Source organism: Aedes albopictus, chromosome 3 (assembly GCF_035046485.1).
Source record: "Aedes albopictus strain Foshan chromosome 3, AalbF5, whole genome shotgun sequence".
NCBI lineage: Eukaryota > Metazoa > Arthropoda > Insecta > Diptera > Culicidae > Aedes > Aedes albopictus.
In genome coordinates this window covers 207,592,177-207,610,977 of record NC_085138.1, presented here as the reverse complement: position 1 = coordinate 207,610,977, position 18,801 = coordinate 207,592,177, and the positions used below count along the sequence as shown (strand labels likewise).

The 18,801-nt window shown below is 39.3% G+C and overlaps 1 protein-coding gene across 16 annotated transcripts in view; it reads left to right on the top strand.

Annotated features, from left to right (window-relative positions):
- Window positions 1-18,801, top strand: part of LOC109432733 (innexin shaking-B) — a 434,999-nt gene that overhangs the window by 352,793 nt on the left and 63,405 nt on the right. The window contains exons 1-2 of one of the 16 annotated variants that reach the window (XM_062861056.1): window positions 11,918-12,898; window positions 17,160-17,821. The exons of 10 other annotated variants lie outside the window; for them this stretch is intronic. In XM_062861056.1, coding sequence (XP_062717040.1) covers window positions 17,462-17,821 — 360 coding nt within the window. In that variant the 5' untranslated portion in view covers window positions 11,918-12,898; window positions 17,160-17,461. Of the gene's footprint in view, window positions 1-11,917; window positions 17,822-18,801 lie in introns of those variants that run through there. 5 more of the 16 variants (XM_062861055.1, XM_062861057.1, XM_062861058.1 and 2 more) reach the window with 5 other exon arrangements.

Here is an 18,801-nt window from a genome sequence, read left to right as displayed (position 1 = left end):
ACAGCGCTTCGTTTTTCGAGAATCTCCGGACAAACAGCCGAGCATTTTTGTAATGGACGTCGCCACGTTTGGTGCTGCATGCTCGCCGTGCATTGCGCAATATCTGAAGAATAGGAACGCGGAGGAGTATGCAGATCAGTTTCCGGGCGCAGCAACAGCAATCATCGAAAATCACTATGTCGATAACTACCTCGACAGTGTCGACACGGTAGAGGAAGCTGTTCGGCTGGTACAGGAAGTGAAATACGTACATTCCATGGCCGGAATGGAAATTCGCAACTTTTCATCAAATTCTGTGGACGTGCTAGAACGCATAGGAGAAGTAAATAAGAACGATCACAAGTCACTGAGTCCAGAGACAATCGTAGAACGAGTTCTTGGAATGGTATGGAGACCTTCCGAGGATGTCTTCAGCTTCGAACTCAACCTAAAGGAGGAGATTCGAAGTATTGTTGCAAAGCAGGAAGCACCGACAAAACGTCAAGTCCTTCGTACAATAATGTCGTTGTTCGATCCGCTAGGACTGGTTGCGCACTTTACTATTCACGGTAAAATTATAATGCAGCGAATTTGGAGAACCGGAGCTGATTGGGACGACGTAATCGGCGGAGACATTCTGGAAGAATGGAGGAGATGGAGTAAGCTAATGGAGAAGATCAGTGAAGCTCGAGTTCCTCGGTGTTTTTTCGCAAGCGGCGGGACTACGACAAAAGAGAAGCAGATACACGTTTTTGTCGATGCAAGCGAGAATGCTTACGCGTGTGTGGCGTACCTTCGAAGTATCTACTACGACGATGCTCCAAGGTGCACGATAATAGCAGCGAAGACAAAAGTGGCAGGAGTTTCCGGACGAGTACGCTGCGCTCTTATACAATAGAGACAACCCGGACAAAGAATCAAAGCAGATAGTCAAGTCAAGCCCCTTATACAAGATGTCACCAATGATGGATGCAGATGGAGTAATTAGGATGGACAGCCGAATCATAGCAGCGCCAAGAGTAACTTTGGAAGTGAAGTATCCTGTTTTTCTTCCAAGAAACAGTCGTGTGACGAAGTTGCTCATAGAAAACTACCACATTCGATTCCTGCACCAGAACAACGAAACCGTTTTCAATGAGCTTCGACAGCGGTTCCGGATCCCAAGGCTTCGCACGGTGATCTCTAAGATAACGAAGCAGTGTCAATATTGCCGAATACAGAAAGCATCGCCTCAGGTTCCCATCATGGCCGCACTGCCGGAATTTCGTCTAACCAGCTTTGTACGACCCTTCACCCACACCGGAATAGATTATTTTGGTCCCGTTTTCGTTAAACAAGGACGCAGTGTGGTCAAGCGCTGGATTGCACTGTTTACCTGTTTATCAATCAGGGCAGTGCATCTCGAGATTGTACATAGTTTGTCAACACCGTCGTGTATTATGGCTATACGCCGCTTTGTTGCTCGCAGAGGCGCCCCAATAACGTTTTGTTCTGATAACGGAAGCAACTTTGTAGGGGCAAGCAATTTGTTGAAGGAACAACTCCAGGCGATCAATGAAGACTGCGCTCTAAGCTTTACGAATTCGTGTACGAAATGGCTGTTCATTCCGCCTCTGGCGCCCCACATGGGAGGATCGTGGGAGCGCATGGTTCGGTCGGTTAAAGTAGCGATGGCAGCTATTGCAAATCATCCCCGACACCCTAATGATGAGGTTCTCGAAACCATTGCAATCGAAGCTGAATCTATAATCAACTCCAGACCGCTCACTTACATCCCACTGGACAGTGCAGATCAGGAGGCTTTATCACCCAACCATTTCCTGTTGTATGGAGTTCAGGGCGTTAATCAACCCAGTCAAGAGTTGAATATTGACTACACTACATTGAGAGATAGCTGGAGGCTAGCGCAGTACTTGGTTGATACGTTCTGGAGACGCTGGGTACATGAATATCTACCCACTTTAACGAGGCGCACCAAGTGGTTTCACCCGGTAAAGCCGATGCGACCTGGCGATCTAGTGGTTGTCGTAGAGGATGGGAAGCGGAATGGATGGCTGCGAGGTCGCATCGTGGAGGTCGTGAAAGGGAAGGACGGTCAAGTACGCCGAGCCGTAGTACAGACGTCGAAGGGAATGGTCAGCAGACTAGCAATCAAGCTGGCAATTCTGGACGTACGAGGAGCAACTGAGGATTCGGAGGCAGATGTTCGGAGAGAACCGGAACTTCACGGGTGGGGGAATGTTGGGAAACCCACTGGGCACTCTTTGCTGGCCGATAAGTGAGTCCCGGTTTCGCCCTTTACATCGTCTGGACAATCTCAATGACAGCGGAGAACTGTCATCAGTTGTCAACACCTAGGAATGTGAAGAAAGAAGAAGTTGATCTAGAACCTAAAAAGAAAGTTAAACTGGTAAAAGTAGATGCGTTTGAAGAAGTTTTGGTATATGAATTTGAATTGTATCATTGAATTTTTTGATAAAGAGGTAATATGAACAATAAACTTAATTGTGAATTATACTAAAATTTACATGGTCTAGCAGGTGTTATATACCGGGAGAATTTATAGCCGGAGTTGATAGGAGTTAGCCAGCGTGGTGCACCAAATTGTAAGACTATGATTAACCTATTATTAGAAGCTATTAGTAAAATCTAAAATACATTTCAGCTTGAAGCTGCGTTTATATGCTGCTAAAAGAGGTGTAAACCTTCGCGAAACTCCCCGAAATTCCCCCACAACACCGACCGAGAGCCAGTAAGCTCCACACCTTAATCGCTCACGACACCGGTAGTCCCCGACGGCGGATCTACCACACGCGGACGGAACTACTACGCTTGCCCCGGATTGTCTCTACGATCATTCATTTGCTGCTCTCGCCATTTCCGCTGGAGAAACGACATTATCTTTACCACCGCAGCATTCACCGCGTTCCAGCAGGCTTCGTCACGGCACATTCTAGTCACAATGTTGTCGGCCCTTATACCAGCACCACATAGTGGACACTCGAAGACAACGTGTTCCGGCGATTCCTCGACATCTCCGCACTCAGGGCAGAACGGCGACCCTGCGTGTCCGAACCGGTGCAGGTATTTCTTGAAGCAGCCATGACCTGACAAGAACTGCGTCAAATGGAAATTCACTTCCCCATGATCTCTGTTTACCCATTCTACCAAATTTGGAATAAGGCGGTGGGTCCATCTTCCCTTCGCTGTGGTATTCCACTCGTGTTGCCACTTCGCTATCGTGGCGACCCGCGCTGCCTTCCGAGCTCCTCTTGTGCCCCTGGCCTCGTAGCACTCTTTGTCCTCTTCTAGAACGAAGGTGATGGGAGCCATCCCGGCAATCACGCACACCGCATCCGATGATATCGTGCGATAGGCGCTTGCCACTCGCATGGCCATCAGTCTGTACGTGCTGCAGAGCTGAGCGCGATTTCTCTTCGTTTTCGTTGCGGTCGCCCAAGCTGGACCAGCGTACCTTAGAATCGATGTAGACACGCTAGCTAGTAACCGCCTCTTGCTACTGCTGATTGCTGAGTTATTCGGCATGCTCCTCGCCAATGCCGTGATCATCTTTGCTGCTTTCCCGCATGCATAATCGACGTGGCTGTTGTATGTGTGTGTATGTATGTGTGTGTGTATGTGTGTATGTGTACAAAAAACTCACATCACTTTTTGGCAGTAAACCTCAACCGATTTCAATGACCGATGGTTCATTCGATGCGGAATCTGGTCCCATTGTTTCCTATTGAAAATGGTTCAGATCGGTCCAGCCGTTCCGGAGTTATGGCCATTTAGGTGTTCCGGACCGGTACCCCAAGAAAGGGTCAGATATGAAAACGCTACAAACCCATCCATGCGGCACATCAAACTACGGCATTTTCGATAACTTGATGAATGGTAAGCAGAAAAATAGTCTCAGACTATATCTGAACCGGTAGTGTCCCGGAACCGGTTCCAGGTGTCCTGCCGGAAGTGGCCAATCATAAAAGTGAACTAAACCCATGCATGCGACATATCAAATCACGGCTTTTTCGTTAACGCGATGAACAGTAAGCAGGAAAACTTTCTCAGACCATATCGGAGCCGGTAGTGTTTTGGAACCGGTTCTAAATGTCCCGCCGGGGGTGGCCAAAAAAAAAAGTTAACCAAACCTATGCATGCGACATATCAAATAGTGGCTTTTTTGATATCCTGATGTACAGTTAGCAGGATAATATTCTCAGACCATATCTGTACCGGTTGTGTTCCGGAACCGATTCCGGGTGTCTCGTTGGAAGTGGCCAATATAAAATTGAACTAAAATCATGCATGCGACATATCAAACCGCAGCTTTTTCGGTAACCTGATGAACAGTAAGCAGGAAAGCATTCTCAGGCCTTATCGGAACCGGTTTCAGATGTCCCGCCGGAGGTGGCAAAGTATAAAAGTTAACCAAGCCCATCCATGCGACATATCAAATAGTGGCTTTTTTGTTATCCTGATGAACATTTAGCAGGGAAATATTTTCAGAACATATCTGAATAGGTAGTAATCCGGAACCGGTTCCGTGTTTCCCGCCGGAAATGGCCAAATATAAAAGTGAACGAAACCCATGCAAGCGACACATCAAATCGCGAATTTTTAGGTATTTTGATTTGTATTTGCATGACCATGCTGAGGGTGACGGGTTCGATTCCCGGTCGGTCCAGGATCTTTTCGTAAAGGAAATTTTTTTAGGTAACCTGTTGAACGGTTAACAAGAAAAAAAATCATAGACCATACTTTGGAAAACCAATAGTGTGCTGAAACCAGTTCCAGGTGCCCCGATGGAAGTGTAGAATGGAGCTAAACGCATACAGGCAGAACATTCTTCAGGCTTCTTCGATAACGCGAAGAACGATCAGCAAGAAAATAGTCTCAGGCCACATTCCCGGTAGTGTTCCGGAACCAGATTCGAGTGCCTCGCCGGAACTGGCGAAATGCATAAATGAACCCAACCAATACATGCATTACATCAATTTGCGACTTTTTTGGAAAAATGATTAACAATTAGCATGAAACTAGTCTAAGACCACATCAGGGACAATCGGTAAGTGGTAAAATGTGAACCGAAACTGGTAAAATGTGAAATACGACAGTGATTGCTGACAAATTATCTGCGTAAACTTTTAATGCGATAAACTAACTCTATTTAAGTTTTGTTTAAATTGTATGATTTGTTATTGAACACAAATCTTACAGATATAGTGGTGGTACGAATTGATAGCTTGTTCATTTTACGATTGTTGGCTTCCGAGGTTCACTGCGGTTGATCAGCCAGTAGTTTTTTTTTTTGCAATAATTGTTTGTAGTTCGTATGCTTTAAATGTAGTTTTGTATCCATAGTTTTAAGTTATTCAATAAGACTTCAAAAGTCAGTTGAATTATTAGTAAATAAACAAACAAAATAAACAAACAATACGCGGGGTTTGACAGCCCAAGCAACCAAAAGTTCGGATAAAAGGGCATGTTCGGGCTTAATCAGCTATTCGAAGGTATACGAATAGCATTCCATACGCCCCACTTCTTAAGTAATTAACCGAACTTGAGTTCACAAAAAGTAAACTTGTGCTGCTGTATGGAATGCTATTTAGCTTAAAAATAAGCTTCGATAAAATCGAAAAAAAAATGAAATTTGTACTCAAAAGCGATTAATTATTAGAAAGTACCTGTGGACCAATTTCTTTAGTAATATTTTTATGTATTTTACTTACTACGAGACTTGAACTCGGGTTTTCCTCGTTGAAAGCCGGTGCCTTACCAATGCTCCATGCATGCGTTGTTGAGCAATGAGGGATTTTAGTCAAAGTGCTGATTTCATTTATTAGAGCTCAAACAGGTTCGCATGTGAACTTGAAGTTGTCTGCGAGAACCAGAATTAATCGCAAAGTTCAAAAGAAGTTTACGTGGAACTTCTTGTGAACTTGCACAGTTTGACATTTTCAGTTTGTTTTGGTCGGCAAGTGGTAAAAGTGCAAAGCAATAAATTAGTGCCTAATTCGGTCGTTGGCACCAGCTTATCAGTTTTTAATGACCATGATTGCGTTGATTATCATCGCGTGAACACTAGAAGTGAGAGTGATCGTAAAGAAGCAAATCTGGAAGGGTTTATTCGCAGCCGAGAAAATACTGCGGAATTGTGGTCCCATACAGAAGCCGAGACGGGAGCAGTCTTTTAGCTACATATTACGGATTCCTTTCGTTAAATACAGTTAGGTACTGATGAAATATAATAGTGAAACAAAGTATACTTGCGAAACTTACGCAAGATGTGGCCGACGAGCTCAATTCCGAGTAATTTAATTGAATGCGAACTTCTCCCGAGCTCCGCTGTCTCCGAAGTTCAAAAGAAGTTCACATTTGGTACGGTTAATATTTATACGAACTTTAAGTAGTAAGTTCAAAACAAGTTCGGAACGGAACATTTCAAGTTGATATTATACAGGGGATGGCCAAAATGTTTGGGATAGGCAACTTTTTTTTCTCTTACAAAAAAGTTCAACAAGCTATAACTTTTACCCGAACGGTTCTAACTTCGCGAAAAATCAATCAATCGAGCTCAAATTTGTACCAATGATGCACATATAATAGGTTGACAAACCCTCAAAATCTGAGATTTTTTGCTGCACTCTATGAAAAGTTACAGCATGTTGAATATTTTTGTGGGAGAAAAAAAGTTGCCTATCCCAAACATTTTGGCCATCCCCTGTATGTCTAATTGAACCAAATTTGAACTTTGTAGGAACACAAAAATCCAACATGAGTTCGATTAAAATTTGATTGAATTCTGTTCTTAACATAGGCGAAACTATTGAGGTTGCCGGGGGTGCCAGGCACCCCCTAGAATTTTACTGCACTGCTGTGAGATATGGGGCGATGAATGATGAATGGATGAACTAATGAATATTTGTTTGTAGTGCACCCCCTGGTAAAATTCCGTAGTTTCGCCAATGGTTCTTAAGTTCAAAGTAAGTTCTTTCTGAACCTCTTTTCGACTTTAATGTCGTTTTGAAGAGAAATCAAAAGCATGTTCATGTACTTCCAAGTTCATAAACAATACATGTGTAACTTTTTTGAGAATGAAGTTCGACGAAGCCAGAATTGAACTAAATTCGAACTTCTGAGTTCGCTCTTCAAGTGAAATCCGAACTTTTGGTTGCTTGGGAGTACATCAAATAGCAGCTTTTGTAATAATGTCTTCTTCTTTATGACTTGACGTTCGCATTGGAACTTGGCCTGCCTCTCTTCAACTTAGTGTTCTTTAGAGCACTTCCACAGTTATTAATTGAAGGGGTTTTTTTGCCTGCCATTGCATGAATTGGCTTCTTAAGCGGTGTTGAGATAGTCCCATATTCTGAATCTGCATGCCAAACTGAGCCGAAATCCAAATTTTCATGGGTTTTGGTGCCCGGGAACCTATTCAAAAATCAATTTGAAATTTGTATGGGAGCGATTTGTCGAATCACCCCTCGTCGCATTTTGTACTGAGCGGAGCTGTCAAACAGTTGCCCAGCTGTCAAAAGGTGATTTCAAAAAATCTCTTTGAAATTGATTTTAGATACCAAAATAGAGTTCTAAAAATCTGAAAAAAATCATAGCGGCTCAGAAAAAGGTGCTCTTTCGTTTAAAAATAAAAAAAATATTGAATTTTTCTTAATTTAAAAACCCAATTTGTGTATTGTGAGGCAAATACAATGATACATGATACTATGCCCAGGATGTCCAGAAAATTTTCCCGACCGAAACGGGAATCGAATCCGCCGTTTCCGGATTGGCGATCTATAGCCTTAACCACTAGGCCAACTAAAGACCCTTTTTTGATAACACGATGATCGATTCGTAAGAACATAGCAGACCATATTTTAGATAACCGGTAATGTTCAGAAACCAGTTCTGGGTGACCCACTGGAAGTGATCAAATGTAAAAGTGATCTGTACCCATGCATAAGATAAATCAAATCGTGTTTTTTTAGGTAACCTAATGAACGTTAGCCATGAAATAGTCTCAGACTATATTTGGTCGGCGTTAAGTCAGAGAGGACTACGCAATTTTTTGGGCAGGTAAAGATAAGCGAAGGAAATCGATATTTCTGAATTTTTCGATGGGTCATTACATAAAAGATCTACAGTTTTTCATAAAATAACGCGCTTGATTTGATATCCCAAGTGCTGGCAGGAAATTTCCCCAAAATCATTGAAAACCAGATGGTCCGGTCTGAATTAACGCCGACCATTTGGTAGACCCGGTGGTGCTCCGGAACCTGTTCCAGTACCGCATTGAAAGTAACCAAATTTAACATGCGACACATCACATCACGACTTTTTTAATAACTTGAGGAACGGTTAACTAGAAAATAGGCTCATACCACATTAGAGACTACCGGTAGGGTTGCACAACCAGTGTTTGGTGCTTTGCCGGATCTACGAAAATAAATAAAATCAATGCAAGCGATAAATATGTGTAAGAGAACAAAATCTTGACAAATCAAACCCAAATACAAACAGACGTCTCACTATACTCACTATATTCTTGTTTTCAAAGGTCAATCAAATAAAACCTAATATGTGTAGAAAAAACTTTATCGAAAACCGTAAAGCGATCTGTGATTGTGTAAAAAGTTATATCTTAGCATGTTAGTATAGTGTTGATATTAATCAGCTCCCAGTGTTAGTGAAGGTGCTCAAGCAGTCAACTGAGAAATCTGATATTATTCAGCTCTGCTTGTACGTTGAACATAACGTCGGACTATGTGCCTTCAATAGGTTTTAAGTCATTTCAATGATGGCTTTGATAAAATGCTTACTTTTCTTAAAAAATATCAGGATTCAGGAACACTTTGACTTACATCGACGGAAAGGTCGTGAGAACATATACGATGAGAAAGGCACTATCACCACTAGGTGGATTTATTTGGGTTTTTTCATTAGGCCTAGTAGAAAGCTACGTAGTATATCATAAACCCCTACCCCCCCATTCGTCACACTTCGTTACAAAATCACAAACACCCCCCTCCCCCCAAAAAGCTACGTCATTTATGGACGACCCCTAAAAACAGAAAAAATCGGTTGCTCGAAAAACGCCGTTTTTCGTCTCAATTTGCTGATAATTTCATTCCCTGTTTATTATGCCATTTTCTATAACAATTCTAACTTCATGTAGAAAAGCTTGATCTTTTCCCAATTCGGACCATTGGTAGATAGCTAGTTGATCATCTTACAGTAAAAATAGGAATAATTGATGCACTCTTCGGAAACTTATAGGTAGTTGACTATTTTTTGGAAAGTTAAAATTCTGCCTGTCCCGATCATTTTGTCTATCCTCTACTTCTTCAGCCACTATAGGATGGACTTTCATATTGTTGATTACTGTATATCTTATTTCCATTCATTGACTAGACTAAAACAATTCTCGATTGTTGGAGGATGTATCAACCTTGTTTCATAGTGAAAAGGGAAGAAGACAATCTCTGTCTGTACCTACCTATCACCAGGGCCGGATTTACAAATGTGGGGGCCCGGGGCCACAGTGTTGTGGGGGCCCTTTATGTAGAGGATATATGTTTGCCCATATAACGAGGAAAAAATCAAAAAATATAAAACTATCTTACAAATATTGTAATAAAGGTATTAATGTCGATGAAGAAGAATTTACATCTAGAACAATAGGCAGAGCTAAGAAAAATGTTGATATCCTCTAAATCTATCAATAACAGATTTGAAATTCTGGATCTTTGCTATGTCTGCTAATCTCTGGATAAATTGCAGGTCGATCACCATGAAGAAAGAACCACAGACAAACAGATGTCTTACTCTACCCACTTCCCATCGTTTCCTTTTTGAACGGACTTTTCAAATATTCTGTAGTTCATAAATCTCTCGCTATTTGACATTTGCTCACTACCGCCATCTCAGTGGGTTTGCAAAACACAGCATGATTAGCATTGGGCGATTATACTTTTGTGACGATGGTTTTAATCGCACTTTGTTCCAAGTAATACGTCTGTTTGTCTGTGAATGAACACTTAACAAAAACTTGTTCTACCGCGACTGCTAGGGGAGGATCTGACGACCTCCCAAAAGAAATTTCCACAAAACTTAAACTAAGTTAATTAAAGAGGAAACTATAATAGAAAATTCTAAAGACATTTTAGAGAGAATCCATGAATTTTCAGGGGATTCCTGACTCAATCTATATATATAAAAATGAGTTCAAAGTTTCTTTCAGGCAACAAAACTCACGAACGGGTGAACCGATCAGCATGACTCTTGCACGGTTCGATTCGTATTCATGGTGGCTGTGTTTATGTATAAAAAGTTACAAAAATGAACTGAAAAATGTAAGAAAATTGATAAAGTACTGATTTTTCATGAACTGGGAAGAAAACCAACACGATCTAAAATGAAACCAATCTAGAGTGCGGTGCTATTTTGAGCTCAACAGTTGTCAAACCTCCACAAGACGGCAAGACAAAGTTTGCCGGGCCAGCTAGTTTCTAATAAAATTCTTGAAAGTTTTATTTATTTTTATCTGTATAAACGAGATTTTTAGCCCTTGGATAGTTCACCTCGGGATACACGGTTTACTTCCCTTCCGAAGGAAGAGCTCACATTTTGCGAGTTTGTCGGGAGTGGGATGCGATCCTTCACTTCTTGAAAATCTTTAGCGGAAAATGCGGATAAATTTTCAGCCAATTTCTCCACAAATTTCTTCTGAAATTTTCTCTATAAATCTATGGATATTATCAGGAGTTCGCCATGGATTCATCCTTATTTCAGCAAGCACATTACTTAACTTGAAAAAGTAAAACTGAAACTCTTCAATAATCTGTCCTAAATTCATGCTAGATTTTCTCTTAAACAATGTTTCAACAATTATTTTGTTCTGTGGTAAGCTGTCGAAGTATAATCAAACTCAAGGATTTAAAAAAAAACACCTCTAAATAAAAAAAAAACAAATATTTCTATTTTTTTTCATTCAAAAAACTTTAAACAGAAAAACAAACAAACAAACACATTTAGCAAGTACTTTTCAAGTCTGCATTCTATAGAGTTATGGAGTTCCTCTAGTATTCGATCGAAGATTTTCTTCAGGATTTGTGGTAGATTTTTTTTAGCAATTGCACAAAAACATATTATTGAATTTTGGAGGCAAAACTCAAAATTTTACTAAATAGCTGGATAAATCTGGAGCTCGATTTGAATAGGTCGTATGTCTTGTCGTATGTGCTTTTGTCGATTAAAAATTCGATCAGTTGGATTCGCTTATTATAGCGAAAACCGTTGAAATTGAGCAAAGTTGATACATACAGCAGAATCCTCACAAAACAGGCTTTCTGTTCCATCATTAACAGTTTGAAAAATATCTGCCATATTGCTACAATGACTAAAATAAACTGATCGAATTTTATATCGACAAAAGCACATACGACCTATTCAAATCGAGCTCCAGAAATAGTTGCAGTCTTTCTCAAAAGAATTACAACATATCACATACATCCAGTAAACAGTAATTAGAAGTTTTTATGACAAAAATCAAATCAAGAGAAGTTTCTTGCACTACTTTTTTTTCTTGCTTCACATTTTTTTTCGTGAAGTGAAATTTTGTGGAGGCCCCTAAAATGTGGGGGCCCAGGGCCCTGGCCCCGCTCTAAATCCGGCACTGCCTATCACATATCAGTAGGTCGGATCCTACCTATCACATATAATTTTGAGTAACTTTCTGATTACCAATGCTAAAAAGTTTTAGCTGCTTGAGCTCAAACTCTCAAACAATTCTCATAATATTCACACTTATCTATAGATTCTTAGGTTGATGATTCTGACTTCAAGACCTCAACGAGTTAAACATCTGATCGAAAACTAAATCTAACCCAACGTCTACATAGTCATGACAGATTGTTCTCCCGCCGTTTACAAGAAGGGTAGAGATGTTGAACATTTCTGTTAAATTTTCTCTTTCTGGCAGCAAAATGACAAGACATTTCTGTCTAGCGGAGACGTGAAGTAATGCTAAATGTTGCAAAATGCAAAAGAATAGTACTAACTTAAAACATACTACAGTAGAATCTGCAGCGTACTCTGGAGTCACAAAAGTTACAAATGCGTTTCAATTGTATAACAAACAAATCATGTGTTGTATATGATGCAATAGAACTATTTGTCATGTCTCATAAATAAAGAATCGAACTCAATAGACACACGATAAGAATAAAATCTTTCATGGCTCACAAAATCATCATCCACCACCATATATCCAATTTAGCATATGCGCTCAACTTTCCGTTCGTTACATCCACAATCGGGAGCAGCACGTAACGTGGCAGTGGGAAAAAAAAATCACACACTATAATATGGGAGACTCAACGTGGCAGATGAAGCATGTGTGCCATGCTAGCACTCGTGTATTCTCTCTCCAAATGGGCTTGTTCTTAAACCACGTTTACTGACATTCCAATGCTGTCCTGCACCAATCCAAAGAAAACGAATGAAAGGAAAATGTACAAAATTATAACGAAAGTATATAAATATGTACCATCCTTATTACCCAAAACTCTCAAAATCAACACATACATTACGTATTTATAAACATTTCAAACTTAAACACATATTGCGAAGAGAGAGGCCAGATATTTTATGTTTTAAATAACGAATTGGCTACTAGTGTTAATTTTGGCGTCGAGACGCTAACAACGTCGCCGGGTGCGAGTGAAAATAAATCAGTATGTAAATAATTTTTTTTCGAACACCGTTTTCCGTCTGCTCGGTGCTGTAGGAAAATTATAATTTCGTAAAATTCATAAATTTCTACTAATTTGGGAGACTAATGAATGAAACAAGTGAACGTTATTTGCTGTTTCTGCCAACGTCGTGTGCGAGTGCAAATGATAGAAGAGAAGATTGGGTATAAGCTGGTACTAGTAATAAAAATTGAAGAAAATACAGTGATTGATTGACAATAAATACGTACGCATTACAATTAGTTAAAAGTGCAAGGAAGAAAAATATGTTCAATGCGAATGATTTTAGTTTTATTTGCAAAGTGAAACTTCATCTATCAAGATGATACCCCAATAGAACTGGATAATACAGCCATAAGCAATTTTACAATACACGCTTGTGACGGGTGTGTGAACAGTTTGTCTGCTACAGGGATTGGATTAAAAGACCATATCGCATATACAACGTTGCTTTCAAAATAGAATAGTTTTGCCACGTCTCAAGTGTGCATCATCGTGAAAACGGTGGAAAACTGTGCGTCAGCAACATACGAATAACATTTTCTGTTTTCTTTGAATTACTCGTGACTGGCTTCTACTGATTTGAAGTTTTGCCAAATTTATGAACTACTTTCAAACGTTTGTAACAACAGACTGGAATTGGAGAACACATTTATTCCATATTACATTTAATCGATAAATTCAAAAAGTAGCGTAATTATAGTCTTATTTAATTCTACATTCTTCAATGAGATGACCTCCGTGTATGCTTTCAGTCAAATGTTAAAACTAATTTAGATATTCAAAATTTCAGCAAATTCTACGAAAGCTTCTGCTTTTTACTTTCAATTAGAAATGAATGGTGACACATGGAAAGAAATTTAGTTCAAAATACAGAAAGGCTTTTGCATTGAATAAGATATTCCTTTGAAGTAAAAACTTTATTGCTTTGTTACTGTAGACGCTCTTAAATTAAACAGCATTCAAGCTGTGTTTGCTAATCTACTACTAAACTACTTATTTTTATTACAAACGTTCTGGTTCATTCGCCTCTTAATAAACTACTGCCTCTCTCTCTCTTCTTGGCGTAACGTCCTCATTGGGACATAGCCTGCTTCTCAGCTTAGTGTTCTATGAGCACTTCCACAGTTATTAACTGAGAGCTTCCTCTGCCAATGACCATTTTGCATGCGTATATCGTGTGGCAGACACGAAGATATTCTATGCCCAAGGAAGTCAAGGAAATTTCCTTTACGAAAAGATCCTGGACCGACCGGGAATCGAACCCGTCACCCTCAGCATGGTCATGCTGAATACCCGTGCGTTTACCGCCTCGGCTATATGGGCCCTAATATACTACTGCCGTACTCCTTTAATATTCAAAATGATATTTTTTTTATATCTTCGTACATTTCAATGAATAGTAAAGTAGTAGCACACCAAATGAAGATATTTCTTGGTAGCCAAATTAACGCCTCATATTGAATTATTTTTTTCCGTAAATATTTTGAAAATTGTCAATATACAAATAGGAGTGAACACAATGATAAACTATAAAAGTTCCAAAAATAATCAAAAAAGCGCATAAATAAATCAAAATTTCCCATACATAATTGTATCGAGCAATAAAAAAGCCAGAATTTGCACAAAAAATCAACAATTGCAATAAAAAAAATGAAAAAAAAATCTAACATACTACATACATTACAATAAACGGCAAAAACTATGCGTGCAATTCAACAGGCAATCGCTTGCTGTCCATCCCGCTAACGCTAGTCGGACTCCGTTTGCCGGGCCAATTCTTGGATCTTTGGATTGCCCAGAACCGAATGGACGCAGTTACAGCGCGTCGTGTGATTTGTGTAACCAAGCTTTTAGTCGCATCGTGCCAAGGAGCACGAGTTCGATTCCCGCCGCAGCTGTCAGGAAAAGTTTTCGGCTGTGCCACTGGGAGTTGCATGCTAGTCCATTGCCTAGTGTCTTGCTTCCTTCAAAGAGCGAAAAAGCTCACTGAAAACATTGAACGTGTCCGTGTCTTTAAATTCGACGGCCATTTGCCGCCTTAGGGTACGGCCAGAGTGGACGCGACGCGGTTTTCCCATACGATTTGATAGCTCCTTATTATTGATTGTTATTCCTTTGCGTGCAAATTTACACATCGCGCCGCGTGACGCGTCCACTCTGGCCGGTACCTTAGTTCGTTCCTCTATGCGGCTTCGCCGCATGAAAATACCTGTGCTTTCAGCTAGAAATGCAATCATGTGAATTGTACGTAGTTACATATTTATTGCTAAATTTTGAATTACTTTTTTGGTGTTTTTCAACTGTGAATTTTGAACTTATTATTTATTGAGAACCGAATTTATTTAAAAAAGTTTAAACTTTTATGATGGACAAAAGGATGTTATTTATTGCACTTGTTGGATTATTCGTGAGAATTCTTGCATTTTTTATTCCTTGAATTAATTATTAATGCGAAATTTTGATTTAATTTTGCACTTTTGGACTTGTTTGTGGAACTTTTGTAGTTTATTAATGCTCCCACCTCTACTTATTTATTGGCAATTTCTGATTTTGTAATGAAAAATGATCACTTTTTTTATAAGTCGTTTATATCTTAGCCGATACTTCTTAGCAAACAAGTATTTCCTGTTACTTCGTTCGTAGTGTTGTGTAACTTCAAAAAGAAAGATAGACCGCGGGGTATAAAGGGAAATTCATACTAGCCTAGTTTTATTTGTGCTTACTTGCAGCTCAAGAGTAAATGCGAAATTTCATCAACAATTTCACACTGGAATATGTAATCATGTGACGTTCGAGTAAAATTATCACTCATTTCATGCCCTATAATGGAAGAATTTCAATAGGCGATAATCAACCTCGACCTAGACCTGACCAAGATAAGTGCTACAAAAGCAATCTGGTTATCTAAACAGATGTATATTATGTGTTGACTGCGCTCCGCACATAAGAGCAAATATTTCAGCCAGAAAATCGGTACAGTGCCTACCAATCCAGCGAGACTGACGTTGCCTTAACCCATGAGACACCAGCATTAACTCGACCTTCGAGAAGGGAGCCATCGGTACAATAAAAGCTTTCAGAAAAATATCATATTTTGGAAATCTCAACCAATTGTAAGGTCAATTTGAGACCGATAGTAAGATGTGGATGTATAAATAAAAGAATTAATATTAAAATTCTGGCAAGTCAAATACTTTTCAAAAAATAGTTTCACGAATCTTTCTATGGCGTGCAAATATATAGTTACACTAGTATTCTGACGGAAAACTTGTTTACTAACATTAGTGATTGTGGGTAGTCTCACTCCAAACTTTGACATTAGTGATATATATATTTACAAGAATGAACGTAAAAAATGGGTACAATTCTTCCAAATGTTGAAGAAAAGGTTATATAATTATAATAAAAATAAAATTTAAACGTTCTTGAAAGCTTAAGATGGATCATTCCTATGGAAATACTCACTTTGCACTGTCCCGAAAAAAATAAGCAATGAGTTTCTGGATAGAATTTTAACAAGATAAACGAAGCTAATTTCAGAAACAACAATTTAAAACTAACCAAACCAAACTATGTCCATTTGATTTGGACGCTGAACAACGCAGCACAATTGATTATAATCACTAAGTAATAACACATTGAATGACTAATGTGAATTTGTAGTTTCAAGAACAATTAGAACGGTGAAATGAGTCTGAGCCAGCCTAACGTTCAAGCGTTTACCACATTTTCTCAAGTGAGTTATTATCTGCAGTGGTTAAAAGTTTATTTTCCACGAGTCATGCTTTTGACGTCCAAGCTCATTTTTATGTACTGTACACAACCAAGACGATAATGGTGTATGGTAGATAGAGATCAATATATACTCTTGAGCATCACTGTTTTTAGCACTTTTTTGATTTTAGCTTATGAAAAGGATTTCACCAACAGTAACCATACCATACCTGGAATGCCAATAACCGATACCATTTAGATTTGTATGAGTTGATGCACACGTGTGGAACACCTTCTTCGGGCACATCAGATAATTATGAACTATTAGCAAAACTAATAAATTCATTAATCCTTATTTTCTTCCATATACTACGTCCATAAGTCCAGAAGTAAATCTAAATAATTCTCTGAACACCTTTCATTTTGGCACGGCATCGCTATCGCAAAGCTGTGAAGCGGTAACCAAAAGAAACTGTTTTATATTGAAAGGGACTTGTTACGGGAAGCCATGCGTATTCAAAGAAAACCAAAATGTGTTCTCTGTTCGAACAGCTAAAACAGCCAGTTAAATTTGGACCAGGACAATATAAGTGGTCCAATAAGTGTTTATTCGGTGGTGTGATTTGAACTTTTCTAGGAATACCTTTGATCTCTGCTATTGTAGCCATAGTTGAAGTGATATTTACTAGTTAATTCTCTACCATTTAGTTCGTGCTGCGAAATTGTGACCCTGGTGATGTACAAATGAAATAATCGAAAGTGTGCCATATAAAACATGAAAAACGAATGTAGAAAACAAAAATCACGTTTTTGCTCAATATAGTGACCGTTAAAAGAAGAATGCAGTGAAGAATGAAAAGCAATCAGAAGAAACTCCGTTTATTACCTTTCCATAAACATTTGTTGCATTTCATAACATGTTATTCAATCAGCACACACTATTGCTAAACAAGTGGAAACACAAAGGAGAAATTTACTGAGTCATAAGTGGAACTGTCCAATTCCAAACAATGTTGGATATATTTCGCGGATTAAAAAACTTAGTCAAAATTAGCCATGTAAATACCGATTCACCTGTATTTCGACTGCACTACTCTATCACCGTGATGATCTTGATGGCATTTTCCCTTATTGTTACTACGAAGCAATATGTCGGTAATCCCATTGACTGCGTTCACACGAAAGACATACCAGAAGAAGTACTCAACACGTATTGCTGGATACATTCAACGTATGCATTGAAAAGTCTATTCCTGAAAAAAGTCGGTAGTGAAGTGCCCTACCCCGGTGTTGGAAACTCCGATGGAAAGAACATAGATAAGAAAATATACAAATACTATCAGTGGGTGTGTTTCTGTTTATTTTTCCAGGTGAGTGTAGCGCGTATAATTTCATAAGTTAATGAAAATACTGAGATTTTTCATGTAATTTAACAACATCTGTAGTAAGTAATGCAAATTCCGATATGTACGACTGTTTCAACCTCAACCAACAATCAATTAACCCGTTGGAGACGGCATATTTACCTCTCTTGATGCAACCTCGCTAGTCTAGAACACGTTTGTGGGGGTCGATTTTCTCGGCTGAGCACATACGCCCCATCTGTCCCCAAAGGGTTGAAATATTGAGATATTACACAGTTCGAAAAAAACCTGTAAAATTATGATGGATCGAATTTAACAAAAGTACCCCGTCATATATGATGGAATTTTTTGTGCGGTCTTAAATTTACAGGGCAGATATCTGTTAGAAAATATAAAGAAAAATTGAGGTGCGAGCGAGAATTGAACTCAGATCCTTGGGGTGTGAGTAGCACGCCCGAGCTCTCTCGGCTATCTCAGCTTGTTGAATAGTAGACAGTCAAAGTGAAACTGCTTCTACCATAATGCACACATTCCCGACATGCTCCGGCTGCAGCAGAGAGTACTGAGAGAGACAACGGGGAAACCGCCACAGCTGCGAGCAGCCGTTCGTTTAGTTTATGACGGAGAGTAGCTGGCATGATTTATAGCAGATGCATGTAAATTTAAAGCGAATATGCTTTAAAATCTGTAAACAAGCCGTCTGACCAGCAGCGGGCTGCTCGGCTGACGTTAAATGTTGGTGATTTACATTTTTCTGCCGCAAATTTCAGTTGATCTTCAATTTACGTGCTGTTTAAATTTCATATTTTTTTTGCTGTGTATTTTTAAAACTAAACCCAACGTATACCTAATGAGTTGGTTAGTTTTAAAATGTTCAATTTTATTATATTTTACAAGAAACATTTCTTGGCGTTCCCCAACTTCCCCAATATTCTTCCGAATAACATTTATTGCGGGGAAAATGGGAGCGGACCTGGTGTGATGGT